Source organism: Natator depressus, chromosome 10 (assembly GCF_965152275.1).
Source record: "Natator depressus isolate rNatDep1 chromosome 10, rNatDep2.hap1, whole genome shotgun sequence".
Classification (NCBI taxonomy): domain Eukaryota; kingdom Metazoa; phylum Chordata; order Testudines; family Cheloniidae; genus Natator; species Natator depressus.
Genome location: NC_134243.1, coordinates 30,008,046 through 30,028,293, shown reverse-complemented (window position 1 = coordinate 30,028,293; position 20,248 = coordinate 30,008,046). Strand labels below are relative to the sequence as shown.

General features: G+C 47.2%; 1 protein-coding gene across 9 annotated transcripts in view; it reads right to left on the bottom strand.

The window, feature by feature from the left end:
- Positions 1–2,956: 2,956 nt before the first annotated feature.
- GLYR1 (glyoxylate reductase 1 homolog) overlaps positions 2,957–20,248 on the bottom strand; it is a 68,131-nt gene continuing 50,839 nt past the window's right edge. For 3 of the 9 annotated variants that reach the window (XM_074965553.1, XM_074965555.1, XM_074965556.1), the window contains exons 16-25: positions 18,649–18,720; positions 17,870–17,952; positions 15,556–15,610; positions 14,447–14,527; positions 11,561–11,656; positions 9,562–9,660; positions 8,830–8,943; positions 7,840–7,889; positions 5,906–6,032; positions 2,977–4,289 (exon numbers count right to left, since the gene is read on the bottom strand). In XM_074965553.1, the coding sequence (XP_074821654.1) occupies positions 4,248–4,289; positions 5,906–6,032; positions 7,840–7,889; positions 8,830–8,943; positions 9,562–9,660; positions 11,561–11,656; positions 14,447–14,527; positions 15,556–15,610; positions 17,870–17,952; positions 18,649–18,720 (819 nt within the window). In that variant the 3' untranslated portion in view covers positions 2,977–4,247. Of the gene's footprint in view, positions 4,290–5,905; positions 6,033–7,839; positions 7,890–8,829; positions 8,944–9,561; positions 9,661–11,560; positions 11,657–14,446; positions 14,528–15,555; positions 15,611–17,869; positions 17,953–18,648; positions 18,721–20,248 lie in introns of all 9 variants that reach the window. The other 6 variants (XM_074965563.1, XM_074965559.1, XM_074965552.1 and 3 more) reach the window with 6 other exon arrangements.

Below are 20,248 nucleotides of genomic sequence, written 5' to 3'. Positions count from 1 at the left end.
AGAACTGGAGGTGCCCTACTAAGGGAAAGAATGAGCTTGCTGGGTGGGAGCACTGATGGAAGATGTTTTACATGTGACACAGACAACCTCCTGCAGGGCCTGGTAATCAACAGGAGCAAACACAGATAGGAGAGGGCAACTTACATTTAATGCTAATCACGTAACTGGGTTCTTTAATCACATGCTCTGCCTGAAAGGAAACTCAAAAGTAAGACAGTCAAAGTTCTGTAGCACTAGGCATTCTTCCGATCAGAACACCTGTTCTCCTTGCACTTGTGGCAGCAAAGAAGGGGATGCTTTCCTACAGCCCGGCAGAGATCTAGCAGCCAGAAAGGTTCCAGCATTTCCCACTGCTGAGGGTTTATACATATTAGTGCATGTGTACAAGTGAACGGCTTTGAGCAGGCACGCAGAATGCTTTTATCTGCATTTCCAGCTTAAACTGAAGATGAGGAGCTAGGAGATTGGGTCTATTTATTCTCACTGTGGACAGCTGGTGAGACATTTATCGTCTCTCTCAAACCAAAGAATTTTGGAGGCCATCAAGGGCTTAGTAGGAAGTGTCTCACGTTATGCAGTACTCTGCATTTAGACCAGGGGTGGACAAACATTTTGGCCTGAGGGCCACATCAGGGTTGCAAAACTGTATGGAGGGCTGGGTAGGGAAGGCTGTTCCTCCCCAAACAGCCTGGCCCCTGCCCCCTATCCGCCCCCTCCCACTTCCCACCCCCTGACTGCCCCCCTCAGAATTCCCCCCCCATCCAACCCCCCCTCCCCCCCCCCCCGCTCCTTGTCCCCTGACCGCCCTCCCGGGACCCCACTCCCTATCCAATCCCCCATGCTCCCTGTCCCAACCCCTATCCACACCCCTGCCCCCTGACAGGCCCCCTGGGACTCCCACGCCTATCCAGACCCCCTCCCCCCAAACTGCTCCCTGTCCCCGACTGCCCCCTGGGACCTCCTGCCCCTTATCCAACCCCCCGCCCCCAGCCCGCCTACTATGCCGCTCAGAGCAGCATGTCTGGCAGCTGCACTGCCCAGAGCGCTGCCCGGATGGTGGCATGACTGCGGGGGAGGGTCTGGGGGCTAGCCTCTCTGGCTGGGAGCTCAAGGGCTGGGCAGGACTGTCCCGCAGGCTGGATGTGGCCAGCAGGCCGAAGTGTGCCCACCTCTGATTTAGACAGTGCTACAGATCAAGCCACATTACAGACCACCCTAGTCCAGGAGCCAGCCTACAGCTCCTGTTACCGCTTTCCGTAAAGGTCTTCCTAACATACGTGTCTGGTCAGTAGGGAATGGCAGGATGGCTATTTCCCTTAGCCCATGTCTCTAGAACTGAAGGAGGCTATTTCCACCCACAGGAAATAACACATCCTTGGTTGCATGCTACAGGCAAAACTTCCCTGACAAGCTGGCAGCCCACAGCTGGGTTTGACAGCGCTTGGCAATCGCGCTTAGATTATACGCATTAGCTTGACTCTAAAGGGGAGTCACTCACCCACACAGCGTTAAAGATCAGGGATCGTCCAAAGATGGAGAGGAAACTTCATTAACTATACACATCCTTTACTGTCCTTGGAGACGTGAGAACTGATGCATGTGCATAGTCTAATTCTCAGCAGGCTGGTAACAGACGCGTGGAGCAGGGCTCTGGTAACGCATACCCAGAGTCAAGAGCACTGCTGGCCATAAAGTTTATTGATGGGAGCAGGTAATGCGTTTGCTATTGTATTGTCACTTCTATGGCAGTGTGGATGCTTAGCAAATCTTTGCTGAACCATTCCCCCTCCACCCACACACAGTCTAAAGCATGAAGGCCTCCAGCTTTCACCACCCACTAATAAACCAGTATTTATTTACCCAACACGACAGTATTTATTTATCCAAGCTCCTGGGGGGAGGGATAGCTCAGTGGTTTGAGCATTGGCCTGCTAAACCCAGGGTTGTGAGTTCAATCTTTGAGGGGGCCATTTAGGGATCTGGGGCAAAAACTGGGGATTGGTCCTGCTGGGTTGGACTAGATGACCTCCTGAGGTCCCTTCCAACCCTGATATTCTATGACACTCATTGCAAGCAAAGGCGAAAGCAACTGTCTATCCCTCACCACTCCTGAGGCATATATGCATTAGATGTGGAGGAAGCACAGAGCTAGCCTTTGATTCCTCAAACAAGGAGGCTGGGCAATTATGGGGCTGCTGCTGTTACTATCCCCCTTTCGGTTTTGGGGAGCCTCACGAGAGGATGGCATGGAAGGCCTCTGCATCCCATTGAGGTATCTGCAGAGCTCCCAGTCCAGCGCAGGCCCCACAGTGCAGGCAGAGCAGCAGTGGCTGAGAGCAGCAGACAGACATTTCAGCTTCTCCCTCCCAAGAACAGAAGACCCTGGATGCCAGTTTTCAGTTTCCCTGAGAAGAATCACTGCTAAGAGTCCCCACCGTATGTGGCTTGTGTCAGGGGATTTCAGGCTGGCAACCAATTCCAGAGACCTTTAACCCTGGAGCGTGTGATGTTGCGGGAGAAAGGAAGCACAGAGGCTACATAGCCATTCTTAGCACATAAGATGAAGGAAAACTCCTGCATCCTGACTCTGACTTAAGGCTGGACCACCTGGGAGGAACCCTCAGTGAGTGCATATGGAGAGGGAGTGCCACTTTAACTTGGGGAAGGGGCCTACTGAAGCTGAGCACTGGGGAAAGGAGAAGCCATTCTCACCACCACAACCTCGCACCCAGCACCAACCCCTTAGCCCCAGTATAATCCACTCACGGCATCTAAAACTAGCCCTGCATTTTTGCCCTGGCCCCAACCCTTTATCATGGTCCAAGGCGGTTAGGTTACGGAGTGGCACTGGGTAGCTTTTGGGTCCTGGGGGGAAAGAGGTTGAGTGCCCCTGCACTACAGCACTTGACTTACAACTATTTCCAGACTCTTGCCATGGTCTAGGGTTACCTTCCGCATCGTGATCTTCTAGCACCTGCCTGAGTCTATCCCCACCTCAATTTCTGCTCATTTCATACTGCACTGTACCCCATATATCCCGCTCTGCTCTGCCCAAGCCTCCCTTTCGCTGTTATTTTGCAGCCATCCTCCCTACACCGCTGAGCAGTAAGCCAGGCTATTCTAGGTGAGTCACACTAAACACCTCCAGGAGATATCCTGGCTTACAGAGGTAGTAAATCACTTGTGACCACTAATAATTCTCAGTATGTCCTAGCATTGAACAATGCCTGTAACAGCCACGCAGCACAGCGCTTGGTCTGAGGAACTTTATTTCACAAATATTGACTGGTTAGGGGGGTGATTCATATACTGTAGCATCAATAGGTTAGGCAGCTAACAACCACCATCCTTCCACAGGAACAACATAGTCTTGTCTGCAAATCTGTGTTTAGTGTCACCCTGTGGTAGATCATAGAGACTGTACAACAGAAGACCTGGCACAGACGGCGGACAGAGGCTCCGCTCATTCCTGTGCTAGGGAGAGAGAGGTTTATGTGCAAATGGCAAACAGAAGCTACATTCTAACAGACAGAAATGACTGGCTCACCTGGGGCTCAGAAACAAGGAGTAACACACAGTCACATTGGTGCCAGGGAGAAGGAAGTAACAGCTGCAAATAAGAACATCTCAAAATGAATGACGAGAAACATCTGGACAGATGCTGGGGAAGGTTTGGGACAGGAAGGAATGAGTCTTGGGGCCATTCAAAAACCCTGATGGACCATCCTAGGTCACCGCATGAAACAGCATCCTCTTGATCCATGATGTGCTGCACATTAACAAGCACTCAGCCTGCCCCAATTAGTGTTTGTCTGTCTTGGTCTCTCCCCAGCTCTGTTCATGGTCCAGCAATCCCGATGGTATGTGCAAATTAGATTAGCTTTACTGGCTCATGGTCTTCCCCTCACCCCAACCCCTCGGACATGGTCCACATAACTCATTATGGGCTTGCAAGGTGCAAATAAGTAACATTCCACATGTGACTACGCAGACATGAGCAAGCTCACGGTCCACATCACAGCACTGCGAGGGGCCCTGCTCAGTGCTGCCATGTGTTGAACCCTGAGGTCTGAAGCACAAACAGCTCCTACAGGTGATGTCTCTGGAAAGCACTGACCCTGGTGTATGGCAGGACACAGGCCAGTGTGACATGGCACTCCTCTCAGGTTGGTACACAGGGGTTTCCTCCTAAGAGGGGCAGGGCAGTAGTGGTCGGGGTCGTGTAGGGTCAAACTCTTGTGGAAGGATTAGTATGGCCTGTAGTTCCAGTAGCTGGAAAACACAGAGATCTGGAAAACAAGGGATAAAACAGGTAGGCCCTTGGGTTCCCTAGATCCTTGTTAAATAACAGTCTCACGTTAAAGCTGCTTCTTTCTGTTAAAGGGACAGCTTCCTCCCCAACCCACCTCACAGGCCAGAACTGGAAGGAGCTCTGGGGATGAGAGAAGCTGGAAGGAGTCCATGATTGTCTTAGATCTGGGCCCTCACTTGGAGTCAGTAATTCTCCAATCTCTCTCTGGCCAGACCCCTTCTAAATCCCAGGAGCCCCCTCTATTTTCTTTCACATCCCTCCCTTTAACTCAGAACAATGGCTGCTCCCAGCTCAAGGGGGCTGGGCAGAGCTCCTTTCAGCCAGTGGGATTTCTGGAGAGTGACATTCCCTTCATACCTCCCCCAGAGCGTACACAGCCCAAGCCAGGAGCAACGGGCCACGCTTGAATCCTAGGGACCACAGGTGTGTGCCTCAGCAGTGATCCAGAACCAGTGCTACCAACAGTCTACTGGTTCTTGACGGGTTTACACGGATCCTGCCAGAATGTTCTAGCCCTGGTTATATAAGGAGTGGTTCCTGGTTCCAAGTTCAAGAGCCGTTACAATGGGCCAATTATTATTTGTTCCATTTGTCTATGGAGCCATAGTTGTGCATAGTGTTTTACACAGAGAGTGTCACTGCCACAGGCTTCATATAATGTACAGCAGATACACACCAGACCACCGAGCTCTTACATGGCATTTCTCAACCAAAGAGCTCAACGCACCCTGCAAAGGAGGGAAAATATTATCCCCATCGCCTAAGGTCATGCACCAGATAAGTGGAAGAGCTAGGAACAGGTCTCAGATCCTCCCAAGTCCTTGTCTGACCACACTGCCTCTCCAGCGGCTCTGAACCTCTGGCCCCTCATCTCAGTTTCTCAATGTATGGCCACGGTCCTTAGCCCAGGAATACATATTTCTGAAACAGCATGACTAGTCCCTCATATGACCTTTTGAACGAGTTCCCCCTTCTGCTCCTGGAAACCCTGACTGTTAAACCCTCCTGATGAGCTACCCAGCACATACAGTCCACACCGGGGTACCTTCGCCAAGTGTCTTTATTATTGTTTTTTCCCTTGTGCTCCAAGTACAACATAAACATAGCAGCAGTTAAAGGGAGCCCCCATCCCCAGCCCAGCATTTCGTACTGTTTGCCTTCTCCCTGGCATTCAGCTGGTGAGCTAATTACCTCATCCGGTTCTCTACAGGTGCAAGTGACACTTCTAACCTTGCAAACCTCCTCCAAAGTGACCAGGCTGCTGGATTCTAAGGGGCTCTCTCTGCAGCTGCTAACAACACCCTGTTACTAAATCTCACCCAGTTATTCGGAATTTTAACTAGCCTCCTGCTGCGTAGCACCTACCATTTGTCAGCTCCATAGCAACAATTTTTCATTATTTCCCTGAACATCCTGTGCCATCAATACACAGAACAAATTATGTCGTACTGCATACTGATCTCTGTGCCAAGCACTCATGGTCAAAACCATTCCAGCTCACGAGAGCACCTAGGTAACTAATTTGAACAGGTCTGAAACCCTTTAAAAGCAAAGGGAGCCCGCTACTAACAGAACTCCTGCCCACATCCCTACCTTGTCCTTCAGCTGCTGGCAGAGCTGCAGAGAGACCGTGAAGAAGACAAGGGCGTCATTTAGCCAAGGTACCACACACTCCACTTTATGGACGTGGCTGACTTCATATCTTTGGCTGCCACACTCACTGCAAAGAGAACACACCACAGCTGCTCACAGACAGGGCTCCATGGACTCTGATAAACCCAGGGGCCACACTAGCTAAGTCAGGGTTGGACTGTAAATTATAGGTGCATGTAGTGCTCATGAGAGCGAGGCTCAGTGTGCTAGTTAGCAGACAAATGCTACACAGCTTCCTCTCCACCTTTCTGCCAAAGCACCTTCCCCCAATAGTCCAGTCCTAGATTAAGCAATAGAGATGGCAGACTGTGAAACCTATCCACTGTAGGCAGCCACATCCAGTAGACATTTAACTCCGTTTTACCTGTAGTCAAATTAAGTGGAACCCAGGTTTGTAAATGGAGAGGCTGATGCATCTAGGTCACTGCACCACCACTTAGTTTCAGTTACACCACTGCCCCCCCAGGTGCGGAGAATCAGTATGAATCACTTAGAACTCTTCTCCTCCCTCCCCCCCTTATGAAAGAAACCACAAGGATTTCTGTCAGAAGCACATGGCTACACCAGACACCTGCCAGACATGCTGAATATGAAACTGCTTCGGCCCAGCTTAAATAAGGTGCAGGGTCAAGCCTTGGCTAACCAGGGAACATGCAGGGGCAGCAGCACAGGGAATGAAACACTGATTGTAGTGGTGGGAGGTTAATGTTCTCTTTTGTGCCGGGCCTGAGCTCCCTGCCAGCCCCTTTATCTCTCAGTGACGACTGTATTTTGAACAGCCATGTTTGTCTGGGCCAGGGAATGAGTCATTGAAGGGATCTTGCTATTGCACCAGTACTCAGCAGGTACAGCCCCAGCTCTGGCTCACTGGAGCTGCCCTACCTAAGGGCTTGTCTACACTTACAGCACTGCAGCTGTGCTGCTGGAGCACTTAGGTCATAGAATCATAGAATATCAGGGTTGGAAGGGACCTCAGGAGGTCATCTAGTCCAACCCCCTGCTCAAACCAGGACCAATCCCCAATCAAATCATCCCAGCCAAGGCTTTGTCAAGCCTGACCTTAAAAACTTCCAAGGAAGGAGATTCTACCACCTCCCTAGGTAACACATTCCAGTGTTTCACCACCCTCCTAGTGAAAAACTTTTTCCTAATATCCAACCTAAACCTCCCCCACTGCAACTTGAGACCATTACTCCTTGTCCTGTCCTCTTCTACCACTGAGAATAGTCTAGAACCATCCTCTCTGGAACCACCTCTCAGGTAGTTGAAAGCAGCTATCAAATCCCCCCTCATTCTTCTCTTCTGCAGACTAACTGCACTTATAAGCTTACAGCAGCCCAGCTGTACCGATACAGCTGTGCCGCGAGAAGAGTGCTCGTGTAGCCACGTTAGGCCGAAGGGCGAGAGCTCTCCTGTCGACATAATAAAACCAACTCAACGAGCGGCAGTAGCTATGTCGGCAAGAGAGCATCTTTTGCCGACATAGCCCTGTGCACATGAGCACTTATGCTGGTAAAATTTATGTCGCTCAGGGGGATGTTTTTTCACCCCCCCTTAGCAACAAACATTTTGCTGACATAAGTGCTAGTGTAGACATGGCCTTAGTGAAAACATTACCTATACCAACAGGAGAGCTTCTCCCATCGGCGAAGCTACTCCACCTCCCCGAGAGGCTGGCTACCCCCTGAGTGACCTTGTTATACCAACGTAAGACTGTAGTGTAGACCTGGCCTAACAGATGCTCTCCTTGGCCAAAAGTTCAAAGCTATTCATAAACAGGGCTAATGCCAATGACTATGTTCTTGTCATGAGTCAGTGTCGGACATCACCCTCTCCTACACACTCTATACAACCCTTCAGAAGACAGTACTTACAACATGGCTCCAGGGTTATGCAGAATGGATCCTCCAGTAGGTCTGAAGTTCTACACAAAGGATGCAAGAGAGAAATTAAGTCACTTAAAATCTGACATAAGGAAAAAAAATACAATCAAAGATTTGTCAGGATGTTCTGACAAAGTGCAGCTGAGACTCATGTTTACTGCTATATACAGGGAGACAATGGTTTGATATCAAGAAACATGGGCAGGTGCATGCATAGAAGTTAAGAGTAAACAAAAGGCAGAGCCAAAAGAGCCTCTAGCATCTGGTCTCTCCCTGCCCCTTACGAGGACATGAATTCTCTAAGTTTGTTGGGTCCAGTTTGGCCCAGTTTCAGTTTTACCTAAATCAGCTCACACAGAAGATCCAGAGTAATAGTCCCAGAAAAGAATCCATTGCTATGCAGGGTTTGCATCCAAAAACACAGCACCAGGGAGAACCTCAGAATGAAACTCACTAGAAACTACTTATAAACCAAATGAAACTGACTAGCCTTATTTCCACTGTCCAAGCTGAGAAATCCAAGTGGCCAAGAACGTTGTGAAAATGAAATTAACTCTTTAAAATTCCTTTGGTTTAAATAATCTAAGATGTATTTGTAACACAGATAAGGGATTTTTATTAGAAAAATATTCATTAACTTGACTGTGTCCCTTTAACACTATAAAGGAATTGACCCAAATATATTTTTTAAAATAAAATATCATGCGGGTAAATTTAGTGATGACTCCCTCTGGGGCTCACTCAAATAGCTCCATCTTTGCTAAATCATTATTCCCAAACCTAGGTTTGCATTTCCAGGAAGACCAGGTGTTCTGGTTGCATCCTGACCTAATTCCAGGTACCTAACACTAAACACACTCATCCCATGCTCTGGAAATCTCACCACATCACGTCATGAGGTGTCAGCATCATCCAAGGAACTGAACTCCTCTTTTTAGCCCATATCTCCCCTGACTGGGAAAGGTGAAGAAAGGAGACTACCTTGGTGGAATTGGGCTGCAGTGCATGGAGCTGGTAGACAGTCAAACACAGCTTATTTAGGTTGATGTAGAAATTCACAAGGATGTCCGAGGGCAGAGCGGGGGTGAACATTTTCTGTGAGAAAATGGAAATGATTTCTGCATCAGTGACTGGACCCTCTGTTTCTATAGCTAGGGGAATACTACCGTAGAGTCTCTCTCTCTTTTTTTTTTTTTAAATGGAAGAGAGAGGCAGAGAGACGTTAAGAGCTTTAGGCAAAGGAGAAAAGCTATGTTTTACAGGGAGACTGGAATAGGGACGTGACAATACATGATGGCTATTTCTCTTGTTGCACCTGACCTCTAGACAGCTCTTGCACCAACACTGTGTAAGGGAACAGAGGAGACAAGGATTAGACTCCATAGTTAGTCCCTCTTTAGAGTTTTGCTCTGGAGAAGCCCAGTTGACAAAGCCAAAACTCTTTCTCCTGGCTGAGGGCTCTTTAAGCCCAGGTCTGCTGCTCCCTGCAGCAGAGAAAGGTAGACCGACCACCAATACTGAGCACAGGGTCTACATCTGCTTCCAGACAATGGAAGTTATACAAGACTAAAAAGGAGATTCTCTTACACTGTGTCCAACAAGGATAGATTAGAAACAGCAAACCACGTCCCCATCATGGAGGGGCATGATAGCCCTCACTAGTGGGTAGAGAGAGGGAGCGGGCAGTATAGGCCAAGACTGATATAAGGTTACCGTAAGGCCACTGGAGGCAATTTCTGGTAGGGTCAAGGAGGCTGGAGTAGTGAGCCGGTTCCGAGCTCGTGTCAGCTGTAACATCACCGCATCCATCAGCTAGGAAAGAAAACACATATTCCCGTCTGAAGGCCATGATGCAGCTTTGGAGGGCGAGCTGAAGAGCCTGCGTAACACGCATGAGTTGTTACAGGGGAAACTGCATCAAGACATGGCGTCAACTCTACACACATGCTCCCACCCAAGGCTCAAACAGAAGCAAGCAGCTCTCGCTCAGACCCCTAGAGAGCAAAGCCCTCTTCAGGTTACTCATGGGCAGGCATGTTCTGTCAACTGCATATCCCTGCTGATGTTCCCAACAAAACCACATCAGCCTAACAGGCATCACTCTAATGCTCTGTCAATGACTTACTGTCACTGGGAGAAGCTTCCAGATCAGAAAGTGCTGATGTTTCATATAAGAGCCTCTGCTTTTCTACGGGATCTGCCATTGGAAGAGCTTGGAGCTCCTGGATATTCTGTTGCTCTGAATTCTAACCAAGTAGCTTGCTTTAAAGAGAGTCACTCATGCTACAGACCTCTCCTGGCATCTTTACAATGAGATCAAGCGTGATTTGCTCTGCAAATTCTTCTAAACAGCAGAAGGTATTTGCATCCGAGTCACCTCTCTCCCAGGTTGTCTCCCTCCCCACCCCCCGAACTACATGATCCCACTGTGAAATCTTCACTCTAAATTTACACCCTACTTGGCAACAGGGTTAGAAACAAAATGAACCTGCTCAAGCTGGGCAGGGAGAGAGACTGTATTGCTATAAGAAAAGAGGAGCAGGAATTCAGAGACTTAAACTGGGAAAGAAAATTGCTGTTTATAAGTGTAATTTGGCTGGCGAAAATGTACCACTGTCATGCAGCCTTACATAAAAAGCACAAGAATGTTTTCAGAAGTGTCAGCCCACATTCCTTCACCCCACTTTACCCCTCTTCAGGGTAAGTCACCTCCAACTCCAGCTAAAAAAAAAAAAGAGCCCATTGTGCCCTATGTAAGAAACAGCAGAGAAAACAATTTAAAGATTTTAAGTGCTGACAGTCATAGAGGGATCTAAAGACACTGAAAGCTCTTCTAGAAGCTTTACATACAAAAGAAGATAAAAATGTTGCCTAATTGCTCTGATGGGCTCCAATCTTGCATGTGCAGAACTTTAGTCATGTGAGTCATCACATGAATGTCAATGAAACTAGTCACGTGAATGAAGTTATGCACACTCGTGGACTGGGGCCATAAATGAGCAAGCTCTTTCCTATAACTCTGTGACAGTAGTGGCTTTTTCACCCGGCAGGAATACTGCATCTTGAAGGAGAATTTCCTCAGATATAGTCCCTATTTTGGGAAGAATGCCCAACCCAGAATTCTGGGGGAGCTGTGTTCATCTGCTACAGAGCTCATGTTTCAGAGTAGCAGCCGTGTTAGTCTGTATTCGCAAAAAGAAAAGGAGTACTTGTGGCAGCTTAGAGACTAACCAATTTATTTGAGCATAAGCTTTCGGAGTGAGCTGTAGCTCACGAAAGCTTATGCTCAAATAAATTGGTTAGTCTCTAAGGTGCCACAAGTACTCCTTTTCTTTTTACAGAGCTCATGACTACTAGAACGTTAAGGCACTCTGAACTATGACTCATCTTCTTCCCAGGGGGAAGAAAAAGGAGGGTGGTCTTATTTGCTGATCTTTTCCTGTTTGCCCAAGTAAAAACGGAACAGGCTTTTCTTTCTCACACTTGATGTGGTGAGAAGTTACAGTCAACTTGTCCAGTGGCTCGGACGGTAGCCACGGACCTGGGTTTGAGTCCCTACACTACCAAAGACTCCTTGTGTGACCAGTCTCTGCAGAGATTTCAACTCAGTACAAAAAAAACCCAACACTGAGCAGCTGCATTAAAAAGAGGGGAGAAATGTGGAATTGGAGTCTATCCTCTTACCCCACCTCCCAGAGAGCATTCTGCTCACCTTGAGGACCTCAGAGCCTGTTTTGAACTGGTAGTTTACATCTCGGTTTGTGAGCAGGTAAATTGCTTGGTTAACGTGGTTTCTAGCATCCTGGATCTGCAAAGGTACAAAACACAGCCCTGTCAAATCAGCTCCCCCTGAACTAATGCTAAAAAGTAGACTATCCCACTGTTGTCTCCCAGGATCCATCCCTTACCACTGCACAGACAGGAAAGAAAATGTTGATCATCCCATAACACTAAAGGCATTTTCTTCTGGGCACTCAGCACTCACCACTAAAGCAAGCTGTTACCTCTGCCATTAAGATCATAAAATGATTGGTCTACCAGACCGGGCATTTTAAGAAACAATGATCTGAAGTCTGGGGCCTGCTATTTTATGTCCTGGACCATGAAACTAGCACTGATGGTTTGAAGGAGCAGTGATGTCAGGTAGTAAGATCTCGTGAGCAATCAGGGCCAGAAACAAAAGTGATACATTGCTATCCAGGTAGGCATTCCCACTGTCCAGGATACAGGGCATTCAGAGCACATTCTGGTTACTGTCTTTGACCAGTCTCCCCATCTTCAGCTGTGATCCGATTACAGTGGCTGCTCTTAAGAATCATTGCCATACAGCTAAAACCAATACAGCATCTGAATACTTCAAAAGAAGACGAAGCACTGATTTCTAACTTTAAGGCTCATTGGAACAGTGGATTACCAACACTCTAGAGTAGCTGCTGTAGCATTTGGGTGCAGGGGAACATATCACTGGGGCTTGCCTCTTGAGCAACCTTTGATAGAATAGACCTGAGGCACATCTAGCATGAACCCCTGTGAACCAAGAGAGACTGCAGCATACGGTCCGTTAACAGAGCAATCCTGCCAGAGCTGCCCATAATACTCCAAAGGCAAAGAAAGGGTTCACTGGCAGAGGGAGAAGAGCAGAGGAGCATCTCCAAGTGGGGGTGAGACTCAGACACTCAGCACCAGAGGCTGGTGTGGGAGCTGGAACAGAGGAAGGCATTAATGAACGCGGAGGATGAACACAGAAAAGGCAGGCACAAGTTAGGGTAAGAGGCAGTCGGTGTGTACAAAAAAGCACTTGAACGAGTTTAGAGCAGGATGCTGTGAAGGGCATGTTTCGCTAGGGTTTTCAAACAAGTTCTAGGTGCCTGTTGCAAATGTGACAGTGAAACAGATAGACACAGCTTTGGACACTTTGTTCATGGGAAACTTGTAGTCTGAAGCTTCCTTTCTCCCCCAAATCTCGGCACAACTCTCCCGAGTGCTGAACTGAACCTTACCTAGTGCAGGCCCTGGATAGATATATGAGAAAAGCTCCTGTATGACTTGCACTTGCTTCCCCAGAGCACACAGCTCAGAAGTCTCAGTAGGAGTCTTGTGACTCAGAGGAGGGTGTCTTTAGATGGAGGAAACCTGTCCAGTGCAAAACCACCATTATGCTGCAAGCAGCTGGCAGCTCAGATACCGCTGGCACTCGTGACATGGCATCACAGGACACTACCCTGCAGATCCCCCACCTCCAGGAATATTCCAGAACAACAGACTTGGGAGCAGCTTATGCCACTAGGGCGCTGCAGTGACACGCACCATCCACCTTGTCAATACAAGGACTCCGCTCATCCCTGCCTCCTCTGTCAGACCTGTTTTCCTTCTCCATTCCACTTCCCCGAAGGCTTCCCAGCCCTTTCCCTGTTCAACTAACAACTACCTTCCCCTCCACAACCAGCTCCCGCTTCTGGTTCTTTTCCACGCAGACTCACTGCACTTCCTCTGATTGGCAAGGCCCACTCCCTCATGGAAGAGACTCATGATATTTCACTATGGGAGGCTTGTTCTGAGAGAAACAGAACAAGGGTCTCCTCATAATCTCATGAAATACTATTATTCTGCCTCCTTTAGGCTCTCGCTTTCCTCATCTAAATAACATTAAGAGACCAAGTCCTTCCAAAGTAAATGAAGGCAGGAGCTATGCTTAAGAGACGGTGGAAGAATATCAATAGAGCAGCAATACAAAAAAGAGTCACTATATGTCAGCAACACTGCTGAGCGCATCACAAAAGCTCACTTGTCTGCAAAGCACAAACTCCTCAACATAGCCATAAGTTTCAGTGACTCAAAGCCCAAATCAACAGAGGGTTTGATTCACCTACCACAGAGTCTAAACATGGCAATTAGCTAACATGTTTAAAATGCCAGTAAATTAGAGCTCTCAATCTGTTGTAGACTGATGTGTCCAACAAACTACCAAAATCCAAATATGCTTATAAAAAAAAAATCCAAGACAATGTATAAGGATCTACATAGCATAGAACCCCAGAGTCAGTTTTTAAACTTCAATGGTGGAAAACTTTACTTCCATGAGACCGAACACTAGATTTCCAGAAGCCAGATCTCCGACTGAAGAATCCAGTTATAGCTAGAGTCTGAGGCACTGGCATATGCTGTTAGTGAGGAGAAGGGAGAAGACATGATTTCATACAGGGAATGAGAGCAGACTTGTGCGCCAGCTCAGGGCCAGATGAACTGTTCTCTGTTCAGCCAGCCAAGATTCAACAGGCATTGAGAGAGAGAGCTACAGCCCAGGTGCTCTGAGCACTCCTTTCACAGGCTCAGCACGCCAACCCAGAGAGCTTTTAGCTCACCGATGTCTCAGGAACGAGAAGCACCCACCCCTTTTTCTTCTAAAGCCCTAATCCCAACTAGTTCACACCTCTGCCCCCTCCTCTATCACACTCCAACTGATAAGGAAAGAAAGGTGGGTACTGGGGTCTGGAGAACCCCAATGAAGACCAGTCCTTTTCTCTTTGAAGGAGAGGGCCTTTGCAGGCTGCTCAGACTCGGACCAGCTCAACACAGGGAAGACTCCTGATAACCATACCTGCTGCAATTTCCACTGCTTGTCTTCACGGAATGTGAAGTGCAGGAGCTGGTTATTTCTGGGCATTTTCAAATTAATATCCTTTAAAAGAGAGAGAGAGAGAGAGAGAGAGAGAAATAAGAGGAACTCCCCCACAAAACGCAGAGCAGGGCACCCCCTGAACAAAAGGTGCTGTTCATACCCCTTCAAACCCATACATCCCATCTCCGACAGATCCATAAACACTGAATGCTGAGTGGGGGCATTTTGAGCAGTACTGGTTCAGCCAGTTTTTCACCTTAATCTTATTTCTACAGGAGGGAGACGCAAGACACAAATGACAACGCAGTTACTGAACTGGGCCCAGAGAGGAGACTGCCAGTTCATTTTAGGAGGTGTTGAGGGAACTCTGATGGTACAGATAAGGGGCAACGTAGGTGAGAAGCCCATCAGCTAAGAAGGGTCTATTGCAATACACATGACAGTTAAGCCCTCTACCTACCTACCATCAAGATTACAATATTGCAAACACTAATGATATTTCACTCGGTCATCATAAATAATGAACTGTCCCAGGTGAGTAAGTGACAGTTTTGGAAGGCTGAGTTAAAACAGATCTAAGACTGTACACCATGCATATTAAGACTGGACTGCAGCTAACCAAGGTGCCACTCTCTAACTGGGAGAGAAAGCACATCCCAGCAGAATAGCACACACATGTACGGACAGAATCTTCCTCCTCCTCCTCATCCCTGCACTCAGATTTTTTTAGATACAGATTTCAACCCTTGGCATCATGTCCCAGCAGCATGTCAGCTATGCAAAAACTGCCTTGTACAGCCACAGACTTGGCTGCATCTTCATTCAGTTGCGTGGCAGTGTTCGGCTGGCACCAGAGCCTATTGTAAAACCAACCAAAGCAATGGCAAGATGCAATCACTGTGGTACCGAGGTGCCATCACTAGACAGCAACCAGCCAATCACCACCACAGAGGGCAGCTCCAGCCCCAATGGGCTTGACACACCTCCCCGCTTGTTGACATCTGAAAGGACAAGGTCTAGCAGGGGAAGAAAGGCAAGGAGTATGCTTCAGTGCTAGCACAAAGTGATTGGTGTGGATTGGTACTCACAGCTTGGCATAGAGCATCTCCCTGCAGCATCAATACTCCTTTCACCTGGTCTGCGCTGGAATGACAAAACAGTTCCAACCAGTGAGAGTCACAGGAGACAGCCTACCAAGACCGGTACAGAAGCAGCCAGCCTCTCACCCCCAGCAAGAACAGGGGACCAGCCTCCACCCTTACCAACCAAAATGCAACACAGCAGAGGGCAGAAAGGACCTTCCCCACTCCCAGGTGGGTACACAGGAGCTCCCCAGTGCTGCTCCTAGTATGTCCTGTGGACAGCTCAGCTAGGGAGATGCATTCTCACCACCTATTCTTAGATCAAGCCTCCTGCCAGCAACTGTAATATTGCTTGAGAGATGCTCCCTTGTGTAACTGACTTGTTAGAGCACTAAGGTCCCATCCTAAACTAGTTTCCTCCCTGTATTAACAATCCACACACTGTTCACCGTTTAAACATTAGAGTTCTGGCACTAACAGCATGGATGCAAATCACAAACTAGGTTATAATCTGACATTGTGTACGCTTTCTGCTTATGCCATAGAGGAAGTTGAAGAGTAGTGCTGGGCAACTGGTCACCTTCAGGAAAGGTCCCACCTTTTCAACAATCCTGTTACATGTTTACATGAAACAATGACTGGAAACTAAAGTATCTGGGCTTTGAGGACTCCAATTTATGAGCCCATCTCATTTAACACAGACACCATGATCTCACTGACCTCCCAGCATCTGACAGAGATAAACCTGTTGCAGTTCAACTCAAAGTAGATTGAAGTGATAGAAGAGAGAAACATCAGGAGGAATGGACAGAGACAATCTCTGCACACACAGATTTTCCCCCTTGGATACCAGAATCCCTTGCTCCACAGCTGCTCAGAACTTTTGTGGAAGCATGTTTCACTGTCTACTGTGTAACTCTACAGAAGTAGAGCTGGACTGGAGGCTCAGAAACGGTGACTATTTCAGATGCAGTTTAGTAGTAACCGCACTTATATAGCGCCTTTCGTCCAGATCTCACACTGCTTTGTGAGGTGGGTAAACGTTATTCCTATTTTACATTTGGGGAGACTAACACACAGAGATTAAGGAACTTGCCTAAGGCCACACAGAGTCAGCAGCAGAGCCAAGAACAGACTTCAGATTCCTTGAGCCCAGGTCTCCAGCTGTAAGCGCTAGACAGAGATTCCTCATTATTCACACATTGAGCATGGTGAGAACTGATCTAACTATTCAGCAGTGATGTAATGAATCAGAATATGACCAGGAAAACCACCTGGTGATTCCACTAAAGAATCAAACAGGAAATTGGTAAAGCCTAAAATGTGATCCATTTAAAAAGTACTTTCAGCTGATGGGATGCATCTAATTTTACTTAAACCTACCACAGGAGTGATTTTTTTGAGAGCACTATTCTTATGGGATCAAAGAAATGAACTTCACATCCTGTATGTACATTACCAAAGATGCTAATGCATATAGAGTAAACAAGGACAGGTATGTGTATTTTAACAGGCAAATACAATTAATGTTTGATAAAATGGCAAGAAAGCAGAACAGATGGGAAAGTCGAGTGTTCTTTCTTTAGAAGGTTATTAAACAATGATTAAATGAGCATTGGCTAACTGCCTTTTACAACACAAACAGCAAAATATCAGGCGTTCCTCAGAGCGACAGTCTCTTTTTTAAAGGGCTGGAAATTTACAGCAGTAAAGGTTCAAATTATGAAATTATGGCTGAACATTTCAACATCTATTTAGAAGCAGATATTCAGCTATCGACCCAACCACTCAACTGTGGGAGTAACACAGTACAACAGTTAAATTGGGATTTACAGAGCACAGAGTGGGTAGCTCCCAGCTACAGCTGTCCGATAGGGGCTCTTATCCTAGCCTTGAACTGCTGCTTTTCTAAATGCCACTGCATTCAGTTCTCCACGTTCGTTATCTAACAAAGCAGATGAAATGGGGGAGGGAGGAAGATGTGACATGCAAATGATTAAAGTAAACTAGGAGAGCAGCAAGCGAGAAGAGACAAATAATGCCAAACTGTCACAGACGTTGTAGGAAACGAGTTAAAATTGTGCACCAAAGTAAATCAGCTTCTGCGCTCTGCAAGTCAGGCACCTGGGTCACTAGAAGGTGGATGTGCTCAACTATGAAAGTGTTCTAGTGTCTCCAGATGTTAAATGGGGGATAGCAACAACAGGAGAATCTGTGTAAAATGGGAGCGAATTGCCTCAATCCTCCACAACCTTCCCCCTCCTTTCCTACGCAAGGAGGATCCCAAGACCAAACGTGCACAGGGAGAACACACACTTACCTTGAAGTGCCCAGCATGAAGTTCTCCTGTTTGACTGGTCCTTCTGTGCTACCAACAGGCAAAGCAAACCTGTGAGAAGCCTCCTGCACAAGAGCAAAGGGAACTGACACTGTGACAGAGTGACATAATTCTGCAATATCCTGGACAAACCTTGTGGGATTAAGATTAACTTTATTGAATTAGGTTTAAACCTTTGAGGTCCCTTGTATTAAAAATGCAATTGTGTAGGTGTTATTGTGGCACTGTATACAACTCCTCTAGGAGGAGAGGGATGCTGACGTAAAGCCACTTCTAGAGAGGTGCAAATATGCTCGTTCAAACTGGATTCTTCAGGGACCACCAGACCAAGAAATGATTTTTGGATAAACAGCCTTGTTTTAAACCGGCTCAGTGCCTTCTTCCTGATCAAACAGACAAGTCCCTTGGTCCTTAGGGGAGGGTTGGAAGGACTGGGTCCCATAAGACTGTGGTCTTGTTCTGAGCTGAAGCTGTGATGAACTTGAAACCACAAGGAAACCCCTTGAGTGGGGTTTTAAAGGACTGCTCCTGCCAGAGCTCATGTTAGGGTTGGGGGGTCCTCTAGTTAGCTTATTAGTATGCGTGTAGGGGTGGTGGTATTTTTTGTTTTTGTTTTTAATATATTTTCTCTGGGGATAAAGAGAGTCTCTGCTCTCCAGGGCTGTCACCCCAGCATTGTGTTCACACAGAACAGAACAGCAACCAGAAAAAAGCAACTGAAAAGGCAAATTCCCCATGCATGGCTGGAACTGGCTCATTACCTTCAGAATATCCTGCAGCTGTCTCAGGACGCCATGAACCTCCTCTTGCAAAAGCCATTTAAACTCTTCTTCCTATAGCCATGGAAAGACAAAAACAGGAATCATCTACGAGAGTCTCTTGGGGCTTTCACAGGATCCTTGATCTTAATTTCTTTCCGAGGCACAGAAGCACATACACCATGGAGAACAAGTTTACTGGTATGTGCAGGTGGAAATGTAACAAGAGGAAAGGTAGGCAGTTTTTGACTGAATTGTTCAAAGGCGTTATTTTCTCTTCCTCTCCACGCTGCCAAAATATCTTGCCTTGACTCCACTGAGCAAATGTTTATTTATTTAGAACATTATATGAATAATAGTGTCGGTAGGTGGCCCTGTGCTGCTGGAGGTATCCATTTCAGATGAAGCATAAAGCCCAGATCCTGCCTCCTTGAAAACTCTGGGGCTGTTCTAGCCTAGTTCTTATACTGGTCTCGTAGTTTACCAAACAGCAGCTTAATTAGGAAAGAACCCGAAATAAATTCAGCTGAGGGGACGGGACTGTTTGCACAAATTCAGTAATAAACAAGTTCAGATCTGATGGGACAACTTCTCAGCTGACCTCAACTAGCTGTCTGCTATGGAGAAAGCCTGTGAAAGCCAGATCCTGAAGCTGCAAACCTGAAGTATTAGTATAAGAACACCCTTGGTCAAAAGAACACCAAAGGTAGTAGGTGTGCATGCGTTGGGGGGAGGATTACTTTCACCACAGCGAAGTAGGGAAGGACAACGCCATTTTTCAGATGGGAACAGTGTCACAGGGTAAATAAGTGTCTTGCCCAAGGTGTCACAGGCAGTGTGTAGCTGGGAGTCAGGAACTGAATCAAGTCTCTCAAATCCCAGTCTAGTCCAGTGGCCTAACCACTATACCATTCCTACCAATGTGTACTAGGAGAAGTGTTAGCAAATATGTGGATTTCCGCCTAGCTCTTTTCACATGAGATGGAAATGTCCTGCTGGCAAACCCCTTTTGAATGAGGGCTAGGACAAAGATGTTGGTTATAACACTCGTTAACCTGCCAGATGTGCCTATTGGATGCACATCTGGATAAGATTCCATTTCATAAAATACCTGTTAACCACTAAGTGCCAACGAAAGCTTGAGATAGGTTATAGCAGGAATCTGGCGGGAACCAATGAGAGGTTTGATCCTTTGGTGGAATCAGGTTTGGGAGTTTGCTAGAATGAGGGCGCTTACAGCAAGTCAAACATGATATGGATCCAATCCAGAGAATCAGACAATCCCTCTCTGAGTACATCTCCTTAGAAAGAGTCTTCAGAAAACCACTGAACACATTAAATGTTTAAAAGAAAAACCTTTCAGCTCTTAAGAACAGTCACTTCTGGGGTGGTAAAAGGTTCCATTTGAGGGGAGAGTAGGCAAAGAGATTCACTGCCACATGAAGGACTTTCCCCAAAGACTAGAGGATGGCAGCTTTGCCCTCCTTTCATTTGGTGCCCACACACTCCCTCTCCCCAATACCATCAGCTATAAAAAAAATACCAGTTACTAACCTTTCGTAACTGTTGTTCTTTGAAATTGTGTTGCATGTTTCCATTCCAC